The 21,552-nt window shown below is 36.6% G+C and overlaps 2 protein-coding genes across 2 annotated transcripts in view; both read left to right on the top strand.

Moving 5' to 3' along the window:
• Nucleotides 1–221: 221 nt before the first annotated feature.
• Nucleotides 222–2,466, top strand: LOC110757595 (F-box/FBD/LRR-repeat protein At5g56420-like). The gene is given in 4 exon segments (XM_021959254.1): nucleotides 222–1,202; nucleotides 1,968–2,102; nucleotides 2,181–2,303; nucleotides 2,305–2,466. Coding segments are annotated over 4 exon segments (1,401 nt in total).
• Nucleotides 2,467–2,936: 470 nt separating this feature from the next.
• LOC110757546 (F-box/LRR-repeat protein At4g14103-like) overlaps nucleotides 2,937–21,552 on the top strand; it is a 96,092-nt gene continuing 77,476 nt past the window's right edge. The window contains exons 1-2 of the mRNA XM_088251711.1: nucleotides 2,937–3,110; nucleotides 3,470–4,481. Of these exons, the coding sequence (XP_088107837.1) occupies nucleotides 3,480–4,481 (1,002 nt within the window). The 5' untranslated portion in view covers nucleotides 2,937–3,110; nucleotides 3,470–3,479. The remainder of the gene's footprint in view (nucleotides 3,111–3,469; nucleotides 4,482–21,552) is intronic.

Here is a 21,552-nt window from a genome sequence, read left to right on the forward strand (position 1 = left end):
CCCTTTGCGTTGTTTATCTGTGAACAACTTATAGTCTTTCTTTCAGTTGTTAATATAGAATATTCTAGATTGAATATGGTTTCTGGAAAAAATAGCTGTGCTTTTTGGTTCTGTTTGTTTCCATTGAAAAACTTTCTACAGAAAGTAGAATTTCATGCGTAGATAGCCGTGAAGGTATGGTTTAAAGTTTCTAACTAGAAAAAATGTACAGGGACATAAAAATGGGTTCGAAATCAAAGCCTCGCAGACTAAAAAAGAAGCCAAGGCGTCAAGACAGTGTTAAAGATAGGATCAGTGAGTTACCAGATGCAATTCTTTGTCACATACTTTCCTTCATTCCAACAAAATATGCTGTGAGAACTAGCATTCTGTCTACAAGATGGAAGAGGATATGGGCTTCTGCTCCCATTCTAGACTTCGAATATAAAGATATGTCTGTTTTTAATCCGCGGACAGTGGGATATAAGTCTGAGTCCTATGCTGTCTTTTTAACTTTTGTTGATCATGTTCTTTCCTCCCGTGACCCGTTAGATATTCAAAAATTTCGTCTTCATTGTTACTGCAGCGATAAGGATTTCTCTCGCATTTATGGTTGGATTCGAACCGTCATTAGGCATAATGTTGTTGAACTTGATCTTCATGTCGAAATAAATAATGATGAAGGTGGCCTGATTTTGGAGTTGCCTCAATGCGTTTTCATGTGCAAAACACTGGAGGTTTTGAAGGTGAAGTCAAATTGTATAGCATATGCTCCTCCTACATCAGGGTGTTTTCCAAGTCTCAAGTTCCTACATATCAGTGTTGATTATCCTGATAATGACTCAATGGAAAAGATTTTTGCTTGCTGCCCTGTTCTTGAATGTTTGACTATAGGTGGACTTCTTGGACTCAATGATGTTTTGAATTTCAACATCTCTGTGCCTCAACTAACGACGTTGAGACTGGAATTCAACCTAAGCTGTTTTGGTCAAGATAGTGACCACACTTTTTTTATAAATTGTCCAAAGCTTGAAAGCCTTGATATCAAGCAGGATATTTTGTCAAATTATTCATTCGAGAACGTAAAATCTTTGGTCAAAGCAAATGTCAATCTCTGGTGCCATTATGTGCATCACCGGCGTGCCTTTTCTAACAGAGCAACTGCGCTTCTGGCCGGATTTTCCAATGTTAAGTACCTGTCGCTTTCAGCTCATTTTTTGAAGGTAAGTATGCCATAACTCGCTCCTTTTACTCAATGTTTAGTAGAGAGGAGTATAGGAAGGAGAGCAGGGTAGCATGCAAGCCCATCTTTTGAATCCCTCTATAAATAAATGGTTATTTGGTTTTGGTTTAGGAAGGAAATAATTAAGAAATAGAAAGCAACTGAAAAGTCTGTAGACATTTCTTTCCTTCCATGATATTCTAAACTTCATGATGAAAAAACACATCCCCAGCAGGCATGTCCCCCTCCCCTTGTAGTTTAGACTATCGCTTGTTTTTATAAAAAAAGTAGTGTTTGTACTGAAAGTAGTGTCTTCCATTCTGGTGTTTTATGATTTGCAATAGTATGCTGCTATGCATAAGAGCATCCACAGTGGGGGGGTGTATGTTAAATATACACCCCTAGTCACCGGAATGGTCTCCAATGGTGAGATGTAAATGGATGTAAATATACATCACCACCATGAGGATGTAAAATAAAATGTATATTTACATCCATTTTTACATCTCTTGCAGGCGGGACCCACCCGAGAAAAGAGAAGAAAAATGAAGAAAAGTCAACATAAAAGGCTGGGACCCACGGCTACACCCCCGAATTTACACCCCCCACTGGAGCAAAAAACATATTTACACCCCCCGGAGGTGTAAAGGGGATGTAAAAGTGGCTTTACACTCCCGAATTTACACCCCCCAACCGTGGATGCTCTAAGTAAATGTTTAATTCATGCATGAGTTTATGTTTGATTTGTATTTTATCTTTCACGAAGGGTGGCTGTCTGCCTGCATTTGATAATTTGAGTGAATTGAAGCTGGTTCTTCATGATCGCTATCAGTGGGATTTGCTAACAGAGCTGCTCCAGAGATCACCTAATCTGGAATATCTTGTCTTGGAACATAAAGAAGTAAGATGCACTTTCACTAATGCTACGTCCTACCAACATGTATCTCTTTACTATTCTCATTTCATTCTTACTTTGCAGAACATATCATGTTTTGGGGATTACAAAAAGCAATACTTGAAACATGTCTTAGACTCAGAGCATCGATGGAGAAGACCAGAATCTGTGCCTGTTTGTCTGATATCACACCTCAAGACTGTCACCATATATAAGGGGATACAAGGGATACCCGCATGAGAAGAAAGTGGCTAAGTATTCGTTAAAGAAGGGTCAAGTTTTGAGTAAGATGACTATTTGTAATGACTTATCCAAAGATTTTGCAATGTCTCGAAGGGCTTCAAAGGCTTGTCAAGTTGAATTTAACTGAAGTTTTTATTTTGTTAGTCCAATATTGGGTTTTAGATGGATTCTGTTATCGAAGTTGTAAATCAGAGAAAACCCCTTTGTTGATCTTAAGATGGATCGATTTGCATGGGATTGAAGGTTTGCAATGTAGGAGCATTAAGCTCCTTCGAATTAATTGTTGTTTAATTTTTTATACAAGTCTTTCTAGTCAGAATAAGATTATCAAATGCTCATTTTATTCACCATCACAAAACGTTTAACATGCAAGCATCTAAAACGTAATTAACGTAAACATGGAAATTATAAACGAACCCCTTTCGAATTTAGTGTTACTTCTCATTTTAATGTTAAAATATTATTCAATTAAATGAAATAATGCGCATGAAAGCCCAAAGAGACAGAGCCCAAAAGGGAGTTGAAAAAAGGAAACAAATGCTCAAAGCCAGAGACGCAACTGAAAGAGAAGATGCATATAATGCTCTAGTTTTCATAAAGAAGTTTCACATTTTCATTTCATAGTCGCAAGTTGCAACAGAGATGGTCAAAGCGGCGTCGTACCTGTGGTTACAATTTTCTTAGCCTTTCCCGCCGTTTCTCGACAACCAAGCAGGGCTTTTACTATTCGCTCACACTAGGGCTCTACTCGGCCATCTCAGAACGTTTCAGGTACTTTTTTCTTCATAACCCTTTAGCTTCTTCCGTGCCATCTGTTTGGTTACCGAGAAACTGAGAAATGATTCATGGAAAGTACAAGTCTTTCCCTTTGCATTGTTTATTTGTGAAGAAAATGTAATCTCTCTTTTCAGTTGCTAATTCTAGATCGAATATGGTTTCCGGAAAATTGTTCCTTTGATGATCTTTTTTCTTGGGTCTGTCTGTTTTCATCGGAAAGCTTTTCCCTAGAAAATAGAATTTCATATTTCTTCATACATGAATAGTTTAATGTTTCTAAGTAACTGAACAGAGACATAAAAATTAGGAGTTTTTAGTTCTAGTTATTATTTTTTTTTTATCCAAATGCACAGAGACATAAAGATGGGTTCGAGGGTAAAGGGTCTCTTACTAATGGGTGGGAAGATACCAAATAAGAAGTCAAATCCTCCAGCAAGAGTTGAAGACAAGATCAGTAAATTACCAAATGAAGTACTTTGTCACATCCTTTCGTTCCTCCCAACAAAATATGCGGTGAGGACCAGCATTCTCTCTACAAGATGGAAGAACGTATGGGCTTTTGTTCCCAACCTAGACTTCAAATATGTAGAAGCCAAGTCTTATTTTTTCAACAGAAAGAAAGACAAGTCTACCTCTGCTGGTTTCTTGACATTTGTTGATCGTGTGATTTCCCTTCGTGGTTCATCAGATATTAAAAAATTCTGTCTTCATTGTTCCTACGGTATTAAGGATTTTGCTCGTATTGATGGTTGGATTCGAACTGCTATCCAGCATAATGTTGTTGAACTTGATCTTTGTTTTGAAACAACAGATAAAGACCTGGCTTTTGAGTTGCCCCAATTCATTTTCATGTGTAAAACACTGGTGGTTTTGAAGTTGAGGTCAAATTGTATTACCAATGCTCCTCCTGCGTCAGGGTGTTTCCTCCTAAGTCTCAAGATTCTCCATGTCAGAGTTGAATATCCTGTTAATGATTCGATGGAAAAGATTTTTTCTTGCTGTCCTGTACTTGAAGATTTGACTATAGATGGACTTCTTGGATCAGATGATGTTTTGAATTTCAAGATATCTGCTCCTGAACTAAAGACGTTAAGATTGATATTGCCGCATAGAAACTGGGTTGGCGATCATGATCATCAGTACTGTTTTCTTATTAATTGTCCAAAGCTTGAAAACATTGATCTAAAGCAGGATATTTTGTCGAAATATTTATTCAAGAATGCAAAATCCCTGGTCAAAGCCAGTCTTAATCTCTTTAGCCATGCTGTGGCGGATCAACAGCCCGACTTTTCTAACCGTGCAAATGCACTTCTGGCTGGAATTTCCAATGTTAAATATCTTTCTCTATCAGCTCATGTTTGGGAAGTAAGTATGCACTAACTTGTTCCTTTTAAACTTTGTTTGGTAGAGAGGATGGGATGAAGGGATGGTTGGAAGAGAGGAAGGATTTGTGCTCCTTCTTTTGTAAAGAGGAAGACTGGAGGGGTGTGGAACGCATAGGTGTCAATATTTTCAATCACTTCGAAGTTGGACATATTGAAAGAATGAAACAAATTAAATAGTAATTTGCTTTTGGTTTGTATAGGAAATGAATAAGATGTTGATCTGTAGTTACATGAGGAGATTCTCATTTCATCTCTTATTTTCTTATTTTCCTTTTGGAAATCATCTTATTCCCTTTTACGTACCAGAGAAATGAAGAAAATCTTAGCCGAGGGATAGACACATCACTTGTTGATTATGGCTCAACTTGCACCGAAAGAACTTTGTGCTATCATGTGGGAGGATGCTGTCATGTGGGGGCAGCAGCTTTGCAGGTGAATAACAACTTTGCAGCGCCTTTGCAGAGGAATATTGAAGCTTTGGCAGAAGATGGGAGCACGTGGGAGACAAAAGCCATGCAAACTTGGCTGGCTTTCTGACTTCATAGTTGGCCTCATAATTTGACTAGCAGCTGAAGAAGTAGAGTAGAGGGAGAGAAACAGCAAGAAGCCATTCGGCAGAGAGAAGAAAATTCTCTCAAGTTGTCTTTGCTTTGTATTTTCAGTTTCTCTTCCTATTGTAAATGTGTGAGCTTGGGTTATTTGGGTCTTTGGGAAATTGAGTGATAAACACTGTTGTATGTTCTCATTGATTATAGTGGAATACTCCGTCGTCTCCAAACTGGATGTAGGCATTGCCGAACCAGTATAAATCTTGGTGTTCTTGTTGGTGTTGTTTGTGTTCATTTTATCTCCTGCTAGTTGTGTTTATTTTTCACTCGCACTTGGTTGACGCTTCCGCACAACAAGTGGTATCAGAGCTCCAGTTTCGACTGGGGAAATTGGCGTGCTACAGTACTGTGAACAGTACCGCTTCTACAGTGCCGTGAACAGTAGCTGCGCTACAGTAGCCGTGAATAGTGATTTGCTACAGTAGCCGTGAATAGTGCCGAGTGGATTTGATGGCTGGAGATAAAGATGAATCTGTGAAGGAGAAGGAGTCGGCATCATCTTCGTCGGCACCTACATCCAATAGACATCCAATCGCCACTACAAGGTTAGAGGTTGAGAAATTCAATGGCTCTAATAGTTTTGGTATGTGGCAATGTGAAGTTATGGATGTGTTGTATCAACAAGAATTGGATATAGTTCTGGAGGATAAACCAGAAGATATTGATAACAAGCAGTGGACGCGAATTAATCTTCATGCTTGTGCCACTATTCGATCATTCCTTGATAAAGAGTTGAAATACCCATATATGAAGGAAACTTCTGCTAAGGAGTTTTGGACGAAATTGGAGGAGAAGTATATGACCAAGAGTGCAGAAAATCGGCTCTTCTTGAAGAAGCGACTCTTCCGATTTCAGTATCGTCCAGGTATTTCTATGCATGAACACCTCAATGATTATAATAAAATACTTGCTGATTTAGCAAACCTTGATGTGAAAATTCCTGACGAGGATAAGGCACTATGTTTGTTAAATTCATTGCCTGATGATTATGATCATTTGACAACTACTTTGTTGTATGGAAAATCCGAGGTGAAACTTGAGGAGGTGTCTGCGGCATTGGTGAATCATGAGTGTCGTAAAAGGGATCAGAAGACTCACAATTCACAAACCGAGGCACTTGTTGCAAGGGGTCGAACAGAGGAAAGAAAATCTGGGAAGCGGGGAAAATCTCGTTCAAAGTCGCGAGGGAAGTTTCCTGCTAAAGACGAATGTGCCTTTTGTCGCCAAAAGGGTCATTGGAAGAAAGACTGCCCCAAATTGAAGAACAAAGAGAAGGAGAAAGCGAGTTCTGAAGCAAATGTTGCAAAATCTGGAGATGATGATTTCGAGTTTGCTTTGGCTAGTTCATCTGCTGATGGTCACTCCGAGGAGTGGATTTTGGATTCAGGTTGCACCTATCATATGTGTCCCATTCGGGAATGGTTTTCTAGCTTCGAGGAGCTGGATGGTGGAGTTGTTTTGATGGGCAATAATAATGCCTGCAAAACACAAGGAATAGGCAAAATCTGTTTGAAGATGCATAATGGAACAGTCAGAGAATTGAGTGATGTTCGGTATGTACCGGATATGAAGAAGAATCTCATCTCATTGGGCGCTTTGGAATCCAAGGGTCTCAAGATCACCATGGAGGGTGGAGTTCTTAAAGCTGTGTACGGGGCACTGGTGGTGATGAAAGGTACAAGACGAAATAACTTGTATTTCTTGCAGGGGAGTACAGTTATTGGTGGAGCAGCTGTCACCGAAGCTGCTGACGCAGATAGCACAGACACTACGAGGTTATGGCATATGCGTCTTGGGCATGCTGGTGAAAAAGCGTTGCAAGGATTGGTGAAGCAAGGCTTATTGAAAGGTGCAAAGGCATGCAAATTGGAATTCTGTGAACACTGTGTGTTGGGTAAGCAAACTAGAGTAAAATTTGGCACCGCTATTCACAACACTAAATGCATTCTTGATTATGTTCACACTGATGTTTGGGGACCTTCCAAGAATGCATCTTGGGGAGGTAGCCATTATTTTGTCTCCTTTGTTGATGACTTCTCTAGAAGAATATGGGTGTACACCATGAAGCGTAAAGATGAAGTCTTAAAGATATTCCTGAAGTGGAAAAAGATGATTGAAATGCAAAGCGGTCGAAAGATCAAGACTCTCAGATCAGACAATGGTGGTGAATATAAGTCTGATCCTTTCTTGAAAGTTTGTCAAGATGAGGGTATTGTGAGGCACTTCACGGTTAGGGAGACACCGCAACAGAATGGGGTGGCGGAGCGCATGAACCGTACTTTGCTTGAGAAAGTCCGGTGTATGTTGTCTAATGCTGGTTTAGGCAAGGCGTTTTGGGCTGAGGCGATTACTTATGCAAGCCATCTTATTAATCGGTTGCCGGCTGCTGCGAACGAGGGCAAAACGCCCATGGAGGTATGGTCTGGTAAACCTTGTACTGATTACAAGTTTTTACACATATTTGGTTGTCCTGCTTACTACCATGTCAGGGAAAGCAAGTTGGATCCAAGAGCAAAGAAAGCTCTATTTATGGGCTTTAGCACTGGCGTGAAGGGATACCGACTTTGGTGTCCAGATGAGAAGAAATTTGTTGTAAGCAGAGATGTGACTTTTGATGAGGCTGCTATGGTTAATCAGAACAAGCATGAAGGTGAAACTGAAGCGACCAAGACCATGAGTAGTTCAAAGCAGGTGGAGTTACTAAAGACTCCAGTTGTTCCAGTAAGGTCTGATGTTACAGACACTAGTCCTACAGTTAATTCTGATGATGAGGATGAGGATGATGAAGAGGAGGCACCTACCCAAGAGCCTCCACAGCAACAAGATTATATTGCAATCAGAAGACAGAGAAGGGAAATTCGGAAGCCTGCTCGGTTTACTGATATTGTGGCATATGCACTTCCCGTTATTGAAGATGATATTCCATCCGCCTACAAAGAAGCTGTCAGAAGTTCAGAGAACATGGAGTGGAAGAAATCTATGGATGAGGAGATGAAATCTCTTCATAAAAATGAGACTTGGAAGCTGGTTCAGTTACCAAAAGGGAAGAAAGCAATTGGTTGTAAATGGGTGTATGCCAAGAAGATGGAATCTTTGGGAAAAGACAATGTAAGATTCAAAGCCAGATTGGTAGCTAAAGGCTACGCTCAGAAGGAAGGCATTGACTACAACGAGGTATTTTCTCCTGTAGTAAAACATTCTTCTATTCGTATTTTGTTGGCTTTGGTTGTGCAGTTTGACCTCGAGTTAGCTCAACTTGATGTCAAGACGGCGTTCTTACACGGTGATTTGGAGGAAGAGATTTATATGTCTCAGCCAGAAGGTTTTAAGATTGCTGGCAAGGAAAATTGGGTTTGCAAATTGCAAAAATCATTGTATGGCTTGAAGCAGTCTCCAAGACAATGGTACAAGCGATTTGATAGGTTTATGATCGGGCATGAGTACACAAGAAGTCATTATGACCATTGTGTATACTTTCGCAAGCTACAAGATGGATCCTTCATTTATCTGCTTTTATATGTTGATGATATGTTGATAGCATGTAAAAGCAAAGTGGAGATTGAAAGGTTGAAGACTCAACTCAGTAATGAATTTGAGATGAAGGACTTGGGAGAAGCTCGGAAGATACTGGGTATGAAAATTGAAAGAGATAGAGCGAAAGGCAAGATTAGTCTGTGTCAGAAGCAGTATTTGAAGAAGGTACTACAACGTTTCGGGATGAATGAAAATTCAAAACCGGTTAGTACACCTCTTGCCCCTCATTTCAAACTTAGTGCTTCTATGTCTCCTAATACTGATGAGGAGAGTCATTACATGGCTCAAATTCCATATGCAAGTGCTGTTGGTAGTTTAATGTATGCTATGGTGTGTACTAGGCCTGATATTTCACAAGCTGTTAGTATTGTCAGTAGATATATGCATAATCCAGGAAAAGGGCATTGGCAAGCTGTGAAATGGATTCTACGGTATATTCTGGGTACTGTGGATGTTGGTTTATTGTTTCAGCAGGATAAAGTTAATGGTCAATGTGTTGTTGGATACGTAGATTCTGATTACGCAGGTGATCTGGACAAGCGTAGGTCCACTACAGGTTTTGTATTCACTATCGCTGGAGGCCCAGTGAGTTGGAGGTCGATTTTGCAATCTACTGTTGCTTTGTCGACTACTGAGGCTGAATACATGGCGGTAACAGAAGCTATAAAGGAAGCCATCTGGCTTCAAGGGTTGCTTGATGACTTAGGGGTTCAACAGGACCATGTGGATGTGTATTGCGACAGTCAGAGTGCTATTTATTTAGCAAAGAATCAAGTTCATCATGCACGTACGAAACACATTGACGTGAGGTTCCATTTTGTTCGTGAGATTATTGAAGAGGGAGATGTTCTTCTTGAGAAGATTGGAACCACCAACAATCCTGCAGATATGTTGACGAAACCAGTTTCGTTGCTCAAGTTTAAGCATTGCTTAGACTTGATTGGAATTTGTAAAATTTGTTGATTGCCCCGTGGGGGATTGGGAGACGACCATTGGGAGTATTACGAGTTTGGTACAATTTGAGCCAAGGTGGAGATTGTTGATTATGGCTCAACTTGCACCGAAAGAACTTTGTGCTATCATGTGGGAGGATGCTGTCATGTGGGGGCAGCAGCTTTGCAGGTGAATAACAACTTTGCAGCGCCTTTGCAGAGGAATATTGAAGCTTTGGCAGAAGATGGGAGCACGTGGGAGACAAAAGCCATGCAAACTTGGCTGGCTTTCTGACTTCATAGTTGGCCTCATAATTTGACTAGCTGGCCTTCACCCGTTGGCTTCTCTATAAATTGAGAAGTATGGCAGCAGCTGAAGAAGTAGAGTAGAGGGAGAGAAACAGCAAGAAGCCATTCGGCAGAGAGAAGAAAATTCTCTCAAGTTGTCTTTGCTTTGTATTTTCAGTTTCTCTTCCTATTGTAAATGTGTGAGCTTGGGTTATTTGGGTCTTTGGGAAATTGAGTGATAAACACTGTTGTATGTTCTCATTGATTATAGTGGAATACTCCGTCGTCTCCAAACTGGATGTAGGCATTGCCGAACCAGTATAAATCTTGGTGTTCTTGTTGGTGTTGTTTGTGTTCATTTTATCTCCTGCTAGTTGTGTTTATTTTTCACTCGCACTTGGTTGACGCTTCCGCACAACATCACTTGCATGCCCCCTCCCCTATTCTATTCCTTTAAAATTTTCTTTGCTTATCGATCTTTTTTTTTCTTTGTACCAAACGTAGTGTTCGTAACTGAAATCCTGTTTCCATTTTGGCAACTATGTTTGATCAATACTTCATCTGTTATGAAGGCTTGTTGTGTTTCTGCTTTTGATAATTTGAACGAATTGAAGCTGGTTCTTCATGATTGCTACAACTGGGATTTGCCAACAGAGTTGCTCAAGAGATCACCTAATCTGGAATATCTAGAAGGATTTTATAACAATTTTATTTTGCAAGTCCAATTCTGTCCTAGAAGGATTCTGCTATGAAAGTTGCAAATTTAAGAAACTTGTTTGTTGATCTTAAGATGAATCTATTTGCAGTTTTTTTTTTCCACTGAATAAAATTCTTATCCACTTGTTTAGCTTCTTTGAAGATGGTTAATCTGCAATGGAGGATTAGTTGGTTAATTTCAATTAGTGTCGGAGCATGAAGTTGTCTCTGATGCCTCTCCTCATGACGAATCATTTAGGAGCCAAGCATAAACAAGCATAATTACCTTTCCTGTTTGTGTTTGTATTTGTATTTAAACAATCAACAAACCAAATCTACCAAATAGCTATTGATCTAGCGATATATTTATTTCCATTTTGTTGAGAGAGGTTCCAAATTAAAATCATCCTCCGACAAGTAAAATAACACAAAAACCAAACTCCTATGAATAAAATAAGATTCAGTTGGGGATAGTTGTGAAGACTTGCAAATTAGCATAAAAACAACAATGTTTACACATAAACAGTTTTAAAAATAAAGTGTTTTTTGGCAGAGTCAAATTTATTTATTTTAATACAAGTGATTGTCAAACTACAAGGAGAATAGTAGTTTCTCATAGACACTATTAAGTCGTGGTAAGTTTTGAACTTGAAACCACCCGTACGCAATTCACTGGACTAGACCCCGTTGACACAGTCAAATTTATACGTTCTCCAGAAAAATTTCTCAAAGAAAAGGAGATTCAGACAACAACACGAAAACAAAAAAATAAAAAAAGCCCAAGAGGCTAGGCCCCTCCGTCTGGACCCCACATCAACCAAAGAAAACAAAAGGGTAAATTAAAAAATAAAAACAAAAAAATAAAAAAGAGAGAGTTAGAGAGAGAATGAGCGATACTTTAGGGTGAGTTTTCTGAAACAGTGGATTGGAAAGAAGCCTGGAAGGTTCGCACTTCATAGGTGCAGCAGAGACTGCTAAAACGCTGTCGTTTCGATGCTCTTCTTGTTCTCATTAGCTTTCCCCGCGGTTTCTCAACAATCAAAAATACTGGACCAACTCACAACGTTACAGGTACTTTTCTTCGTAACCCTTTGGCTTCGTTACCATCTGTTTGGTTACCGAGAAAACAGAGACATGATTTAATAGAAAATTCAAGTCTTTCTCCTTTTGCGGTGTTTATCAGTGAAGAAAATATAATCTTTCTTTTCAATTGCTAATTCTAGGTAGAATATAGTTTCACAAAACTGGTTCCATTGATTATTTTCTTCTTTGGGCTGTTTGGATCCCTTGAAAAACCTCTCTAGAAAGTAGAATTTCATGATTTTTGTGAAGATCAATTAACAGAATTGCATGCTTGCATTAGGAGTTTTTGCTTTTTGTCTTTAATTATTCATCAAAATGTACAGTGACAAAAATGGGTTCGCAGTCAAAGGCTCTCATACTGCAATTCTTCTGTGATTTAGCATATTTTGGTTTTGCTGTCAGAAGAGCCAGAACCCATCTTTCGAGTTGTAGAAACAATGATTCTTATTGATATGCATGTATGTCTAGGTTACTAATATAAAAAAAATCAAGAAAGAATCGACATTGGGAGCGTCTTAAAATAATAAAGATTAAGAAAGAATTTATCTGGGCTATACTTTCTTTTATTTAATTTAAAAGGGTATAACTGAAAATTTATACAAACTTTGTTTTCAATTCCTACTCAAAACAAATATGGGAAAGAAAATAAAGTGCTATTTTCAGATTACTTTTTCAGTATTACCAAACGTGGGAGAGGAATCTTCCATTTCCCATCCCTTAGGAAATGACATGGGAAATGATTTTCCCTCTAATTCTTTCTGTGAACCAAACAAGGCCTCAAAGTTGTTGTCGTGATATATGTCATATATGTTTTGACTATTTCCTTCTATTTTTAAGGTAGCTGATAACAGATACCAGCTCATCTTCCATGTTAATCATTCAAAGTCCAAGTTCAGAGTTGTTTTTCTTGGAGGATTGTCATTTTTCACAAGTTGTTTGCAATTAACAACTATAATAAAATATTGATAGCAATAATATTGATCGCAATAATGCGAACGTCCAACTAACAACTATAATAAAATATTGATAACAACTATAATAAAATATTGATAGCAATAATGTTCAACCCTCTGAGTGGGGAAAATTCTACGGTGCGCCCTGCGCATGGATGCGCCACTATTATAGACCATTGGATAAGCTATTGTGGGATGTGGGGTAATCTACACCGTTGATAGTAAGTGACCGGTTAAATGGGTTGCTCCAGGTAAAAGAAAACCAAAACAAAAACAATAGAAAATAAAGAAATCTGAAACAATAACAAAACGAAAGCAAGAATGCTCAGAGACTCCTGCGACTCCCCTCTCTCTTCTTCTTCTTGGCGCTGTCAGTCTTTGTTCCATTGTTGCTCTCTCTTCTTCAGTTGGGCTTCTTGGTTCGAACAACGGCAACTATTGGATATCAATTTGTCGATCTTGAAGTCACTCTCTCGCTCTCGCTCCCTCTTGCTCTCACTCTCCGTCTCTATCTATTCGCTTCATCATTCTCTGTGCTCTGGAAATCGATCTGTCATCAGGTGAGTCTTTTCCTTCCTCTTTCTCTCTAGTTATGCTTCTATGGGTCAATTTAGGGTTCTTCAGTTTTGGAGCTAACTTTTAATCAATTGATTTGGGGTTAGGGTTAGTGAGCTTATGATCAACCTCACTTTAAAATCCTCAAATTAGGATTGAGTACTTGAATGAAAGCAAGAGAACCCCATCTGAGTTTAGCAAGACAACCCCATTTCAGTGAAGAATGTATTAACTGTGTTGAGCAAGACAGCCCAGAGCTCATCACACTCATTCCATTCGTAAATTTTTGCCTTGGTAAACAATGGATTGGCATAAATTAAGTCCTAGATAGGGAAATCCCTCCTTGGCATCAGAAAATCTCCTTCGTCAAGCTTCAAACCTGCACAAAAATCAGGAGCTCCATCCCCAACATAAATTAACTGTTTATGTTTCTTCCCATCTGTTGCAACAGAAGCTTGAATCTTTTCCATTATTAGACCCTGTAACAAAAGAAACCCCACAAACATACTAAACCAGTGTAATTAAATTTGTGATTTTGATTTTGGGGTACTTAAATATATGCAATTAGTTTAGTTTAATCAACTTGCACATGCTGGGAGGGCAAATGGTACAACCATGAGAAGATGAGTGGAAATCATGGTAGGGTAAGATTCTAAGCCTGCCTTGTTCATCAATAATGCATGGGTTGGTGTTGATTTCTGAGAAACAATCCATTAGCCCATGATGCTTCAATATTGTGTTGAAAAATTCATTTGCAGCACTTAACACCCTCAGATCACACCTGCATGTGTTACAATTAGAATTTTTCATAACAATTATAGCATAATTTGTTATGTTTTGTCAATTCCTGGTATGTTTATAAGGAAAGGAAATTACCCAAAAGCATGGGCTGATTTGATTGCAAAGGCAAAGTTGAGCTGAGCTGCGCATAATAGTGTCATCTGACCCTGTCTCATTATTCTAATCATGGATTATTGTTGGAAAAGGTAGGTTGTGAGTATTTTCTTTTCCCCTTTTTTTGTGTTTTAAGCTCTTCTGAACTATATTTGACCGCACATTCAGCCACAATTCCTCATGCCACAATTCCTCATGCCACATCATAAGCGTGTATCTCTCTCCCTCACCATTGCAACCCCAAAGAGTTTGTTCCATTGGACCATTTGGGAGGTCAATTTTATGTCTTTCTCTTCCATCAAGATTACTTTCTTTAATTAGCCCTTAATATGAATTAGTATAATTGATTTTGTATTTAACAAGTTGGTGGGTGCTGGTGTTGCAGAGCCTCTATTGGTGCTTGAACCCAAAGGACTACGAGAATAATTAACAACTTAGTAAAATTGCTTATGTAATGACAAAAAAGTAAGATTTCTTATGTATTTTTCAATTATGAAATATTTGGTTTACACCAAAAGAAGAAAAGAAAATTATTTCTTAATGTTTTGCTAAGGTTTTTTTAGCTTGCTGTTTGTATACATGGTTTTGAAAAGAAAAAAAGGTGTTGACTTTCTGCTAATCTGATATTTTTGTTATCGAAAAAGAAAAATCTTTGTTATTGGGTGAGAATTTTGTAGGATTTGCTTCATATATGCCCAGAGAAATTAGATTTCATATATTCAATTACCTGCTTTCTGTCTGCCAATTGGATTTTGTAAATTCAATTGCATTTCAATTACCGCATGTTCATCAATGTTTGTTATTTACTTGTGACTAAGATATTAACACTTGCAATGAAAGTAAAAGTTAATTGATATGTTAATATTTATATATATTTTTAATAATATTTTCCTTAGGTTTTGTGTGATTAGAATGGTTAAAAGCACTAAATTTTATTGTTTTAACATATTTGTTTCTTTATAAATAAATAAATAAATAAATAAAGGATTAACAATTACATAGTGCATGTTTGTCAATTGGCAACATAAGTCGGCTATGTTGTCGCAAAATAAAGGAAGTATGAGCTTGACTTAAGGCATGGGGCAGAATTGAAGACAAGAGTGACGAGGGAAAGTCCTAGTCTTTTTCTTTCTGTAGTGAATTGCAGTTCAGTTTTCTTTTCTTTTCTTTCTATTTCTATTGTTGTTATTCTACAGCCATGTCAAGTTGCGAAAACAGACTGCCTGAGTGGCAATTGTACATGGCCTTGGAGATAATGGTTGAAGCTGGTCTCAACTTTTGGTTGCTTTCTTTGCACTTTTTGTTGGATATTCAAAGCCTATAAGATTGATGATCGTTATACAATCCAAAAAAGAAAAAAAAGAAAAAAAAAAGAAAAAATCTCTACCCCAAATTGGCATATTACTTTATGTTATTCAAGTTAATTATGTTGCAGGTTTGTTCTTTTTTTGTTTACAATGATGACTTTGTAATTGTTTTCATATTAACACATTGCTTTATGTTTCCCATTCATTTTATTTATAGCTTTGTGATTGTTTTTCAAGTTGGGGTAAAGAATTAGGCCAAGTACAAGACTAATATATACTATTTTGGAGTCTATTTATTTGGCTACTTGAATTTGTAATATTTTCATTGTATCTGGAGATTGTATTTTTTTTATTATATACATAATGACTTGAGATTTTAGATTTATAATTATTGGTTATGTAAAGTGAATGTATTGAACAATACTTTCAATTACATGAATGAAGCTTATGTTAGCTTTGATGAGGATATAGTACCATTGAGAATAAGCTTTTAAAGTAAATTTGACTGTTATATCATAGTTTATGTGCCAATTGAAACAATCGTCCCATTAGCATTGTGTATGCATAGAAAAATATAATTTTGACACTTCAAAAAAAAAAATTCAAACAAAAGCTCTTGTTTGTTTCTAAACAAACCAAAGCATTAGTTAGTGTTCTATGAACTAACACTGATTATAGGTTTGAGGTTCTTCCTTATCCATAGCGTTATAATATCCTGATTTACAATTGAAATGATCCCTCTTACAATGATAAGGTAAAGGTAGACTTTGGAGAAGGACCCCAATTTTACTAGAATAAGGACCCCAATTTACATCCTCATGGTCCGGACTTACTTATTCTTTGTAATTTGGATCTATATTCTTGTAAAATAAGGATTTACAACGCTAAGGATTATGAGAACCCTAACATTGTAATTGTGGTACAAAAACTTGTAAATCACTACCTAAATCGTGTAACTTACATGTTTATGGATCCATTTTACAACGTTAACAACCAATCTTTGTGGGCAAGATCCTTTACTTGCACCCTTTACTATTTTTCAATATGTGCGCTATTGTTTACAATGTGCACTTGCGAGGATGGTGAGGAGGATGAGGAGGTCGAGGAAAACGGGGACGAGGACGAAAATGACCCGGAAAATGACCAGGAGGACGAGGAAGATGAGGTATTAGTGGAGGAGACCACAACCAAGTCACCACCCCCTAACACAAAGGGAAAAGGAGCTGTGGTGAAAACAAAATTTAAAGGAGGGGCGGTGCATTCCAAAGAAAAAGCAGCTGCAATTAAAGGGAAAGGCAAAGCATCACCACAAAAACGCAAGACCTCTTTGCCGGAACCAGAACCACGCCCTATTAGTAAGAGGCTAAGGCTAAGGAAGAAAACATAAATTGTATTATGAGTATTTTGTCTTTGTGGTATATGTTCATAAGTGAGATTATATATTTTGTGGTAGATTTGAACTTATGTAACTTGTTTGATGCTACAAACTTATTCTATAATGATGTCAAATATGATCGTCTATTGTTGTATGTGAATGGATTGAATGAGTTAATTTGAAAGGAAGTGACCATAAGATGGAAAGGGCACTGATAGATTGGCTCACCTAGGAGGAAAAGGAAATAACTCAATTGACAAACAGTGAGTTGGAAATTGAACAAGCATAATGCATTTGACAAACAATGTGTAGGAAATTGGACAAGTATAATGCAATTGACAAACCGTATGTTTGAAATTGCAAACATGCATGCATGCCTATTTTCTTAATGTTTGGCTTCGTTTTCCATAGGATTTCACTTCCCATTCGAAATAGTTTTGTAACCCCAAATTTAATAATTTTTTTTTGGTGAAAAACATGCAATTTTTGTCCTGTGTTAATAGTTTGTAAACATCTATTTAATTTATAATTAAATAACACAATAAACATATAAAGAGAAGGATGTCTAGTACAACTCATCCTTAATCTAATAATATCGTAATTTACAAAGAGAAGGACGTCTAGTACAATATTAAGGTAACTAGGGACATTAGGAAAGTAAATTGAGTCCTTATACGTGTAAACACAAACGTTTACTATATTAAGGTCTTGTTTTACTTGGTTTTGGACAGTTATGTTCCATATGATTGTAAAATGCATCCTTAATCTTGTAATATCGTAATTTACAAAGATAAAGACATGTAGTACAATATTAGGGTAAATGGGAACATTCGAAAGGTAAATTGGGTCCTTAGTATTGTAAACATGAATATTTACAATATTAAGGTCTCGTATTACTCTATTTTGGATAGTTATGTTCCAGGAGATTGTAAAACTCATCTTTAATCTTGTAATATCGTAATTTACAAAGAGAAGGACGTCTAGTACAATATTAAGGTAACTAGGGACATTAGGAAAGTAAATTGAGTCCTTATACGTGTAAACACAAACGTTTACTATATTAAGGTCTTGTTTTACTTGGTTTTGGACAGTTATGTTCCATATGATTGTAAAATGCATCCTTAATATTGTAATATCGTAATTTACAAAGATAAAGACATGTAGTACAATATTAGGGTCAAGGGGAACATTCGGAAGGTAAATTGGGTCCTTAGTATTGTAAACATGGATGTTTACAATATTAAGGTCTCGTATTACTCTATTTTGGATAGTTATGTTCCATGAGATTGTAAAACTCATCCTTAATCTTGTAATATCGTAATTTACAAAGAGAAGGACGTCTAGTACAATATTAAGGTTACTAGGGACATTAGGAAAGTAAATTGAGTCCTTATACGTGTAAACACAAACGTTTACTATATTAAGGTCTTGTTTTACTTGGTTTTGGACAGTTATGTTCCATATGATTGTAAAATGCATCCTTAATCTTGTAATATCGTAATTTACAAAGATAAAGACATGTAGTACAATATTAGGGTAAATGGGAACATTCGAAAGGTAAATTGGGTCCTTAGTATTGTAAACATGAATATTTACAATATTAAGGTCTCGTATTACTCTATTTTGGATAGTTATGTTCCAGGAGATTGTAAAACTCATCTTTAATCTTGTAATATCGTAATTTACAAAGAGAAGGACGTCTAGTACAATATTAAGGTAACTAGGGACATTAGGAAAGTAAATTGAGTCCTTATACGTGTAAACACAAACGTTTACTATATTAAGGTCTTGTTTTACTTGGTTTTGGACAGTTATGTTCCATATGATTGTAAAATGCATCCTTAATATTGTAATATCGTAATTTACAAAGATAAAGACATGTAGTACAATATTAGGGTCAAGGGGAACATTCGGAAGGTAAATTGGGTCCTTAGTATTGTAAACATGGATGTTTACAATATTAAGGTCTCGTATTACTCTATTTTGGATAGTTATGTTCCATGAGATTGTAAAACTCATCCTTAATCTTGTAATATCGTAATTTACAAAGAGAAGGACGTCTAGTACAATATTAAGGTTACTAGGGACATTAGGAAAGTAAATTGAGTCCTTATACGTGTAAACACAAACGTTTACTATATTAAGGTCTTGTTTTACTTGGTTTTGGACAGTTATGTTCCATATGATTGTAAAATGCATCCTTAATCTTGTAATATCGTAATTTACAAAGATAAAGACATGTAATACAATATTAGGGTCAAGGGGAACATTCGGAAGGTAAATTGGGTCCTTAGTATTGTAAACATGGATGTTTACAATATTAAGGTCTCGTATTACTCTATTTTGGATAGTTATATTCCAGGAGATTGTAAAACCCATCCTTAATCTTGTAATATCGTAATTTACAAAGAGAAGGACGTCTAATACAATATTAAGGTAACTATGGACATTAGGAAAGTAAATTGAGTCCTTATATGTGTAAACACAAACGTTTACTATATTAAGGTCTTGTTTTACTCGGTTTTGGACAGTTATGTTCCATATGATTGTAAAATGCATCCTTAATATTGTAATATCGTAATTTACAAAGATAAAGACATGTAGTACAATATTAGGGTAAATGGGAACATTCGGAAGGTAAATTGGGTCCTTATACTTGTAAACTCGGATGTTTACAATACTAAGGTCTTGTATTACTCTTTTATGGATAGTTATGTTCCTGAAGATTGTAAAACTCATCCGTAATCTTGTAATATCGTAATTTACAAGGATAAAGACATCTAGTACAATATTAAGGTAACTAGGGACCTTAGGAAAGTAAATTAGGTCATTATACTTGTAAACACAAATATTTACAATATTAAGGTCTCGTATTACTCTATTTTGGACATTTATGTTCCATAAGATTGTAAAATCCATCCTTAACCATTGTTTACTAGAATAAGGACCCAATTTACATCCCTAATGTCCACTATTACCAATCATTTGTAATATGGATCTATATTTTTGTAAATATATGATTTACAACATTATGAATTTGGTGAACCCTAACGTTGTAATCCATGAGCAAAACCTTGTAAATTGTTACCAAAAACTTATAAGTTACAAGTTTAGGGATTCTTTTTACAATGTTTTGGTACCCTCGTATCCCAAAATTGTAAAATCAGCCCTTAATCTTGTAAACCCTTATTTTACTAGAATAAGGACCCAATTTACATCCTCATGGTCCGTAGTTACCAATTCCTTGTAATGTGGATCCATATCCTTGTAAATGAGTATTTACAACATTATGGATTAGGTGAACCCTAATGTTGTAATCATGGTTCAAAAATTTGTAAACCGCTACCCAAATCTTATAACTTATAAGTTTTAGGATCCTCTTACAATGTTATGGTATTCTCATATCCAAACTACTGTAAATCACTATCCAATCATATGTCAATTGCCAGACAGGAAGAGCATAATTGCATGACCCTTATGCAATTGCATTTTCAAAAAGTGGAAACTTGATAACTTGTATAGCCGGTAACCAATTTTTTTAAAAATCTGGGAGCATCATAAAGGACAAATGGTGCATGGGTGCACCTGGTGCACTGTAGAAGGTGCCCTCTGAGTGGGCACAACTTAATAAAATGAGTCCCAACATTCAAAAAGCAATTATGCGAACTTCCAAGGCTAACATTGACTGCCTAAGAGGAAAATTTTCATCTTCCAATTTTAGAGAACAATAGTCTTTTTTTCTCTGTGAACTGGAGTGGGGAGGGCAAGCAAATCAACCAGGCTTTAGAGACCTGACCCAACTAAGAGATCCCCAAAATAGCAGAGGCCTAAGTCCAAGTCATAACTTCCTCCAATTAGCTAATTAGCCCCACAATATCATTTCCCAGGAAAAAAAAAAAAGTAGATAAAGAATTAAGACCATGGTAATGACTGCCCCAACAAATTAGGCAATTGTAGTTATAAGTTTATAACTTAATTGATTCAAATGCTACAAATATGTGCAGGAGACCAGGCCAAGAAACCCGGTCAACCACTCCCCTATGTGCCGATTGCTAGCACATCGAGGGCCCCGGCACCTAGCTAACTTTTTCATTGCAACTGGAAGATAAGAACAAGGAAATTCTAAGGATCTTCTGGTCCTTACATGACTGAATAAGAACAAGGAAATTCTAGTTCTCCATTAATTGTATAAGAAATCGGGTCAAGATCTTCAAGTCTTGATTTCTCATTGCATTTTTCTTTGTATTATTGTCTAGGTAGTCATAAGAATTAGAAATTGTAGTTCATATCACGTTGATGAGTGATAGAATACAAAATCTTGATTTTAATGAAAATCATGATTCTCTTACAAAAAAACAAAAACAAAATATAATTTCAATACTTAGGTAAGATAAGAATATGCAAATCAATGTAGTAATAGAAATTCAAATAAGAAACTTATCTATTTGGAATTCAATATTCATCTCAATTAGCTTTCTTCTAGTTACCACTGATCACATACATAATTGGCAAGCTCATTGGGGCTTGAAGAGTAATCGTGTTGATAACGTGTTATATAACTAAGGGAAAATTGTAGAGAGAATTGGAAGGTAGAGAAAGACAATAGAATTTGTGTCAATCAACTTGTATATCTCATCCTGGTAAGACCTCTGATTTATAGGCTTATAGTGATAAGAAGACATTAACAACCCATAAATTATAAGTCCAAAACTATGCCATTTAGTGTATAGGTTACATAGAATTAGAAAGGGTGAATGCTAAGAGGTATGGTGGTTATACACCAACTCATGCATTTACAACGAAAATATAATTTTAACTAAGAGAAA

Source organism: Prunus avium, chromosome 4 (genome assembly GCF_965620075.1).
Source record: "Prunus avium chromosome 4, drPruAviu1.hap1.1, whole genome shotgun sequence".
NCBI lineage: Eukaryota > Viridiplantae > Streptophyta > Magnoliopsida > Rosales > Rosaceae > Prunus > Prunus avium.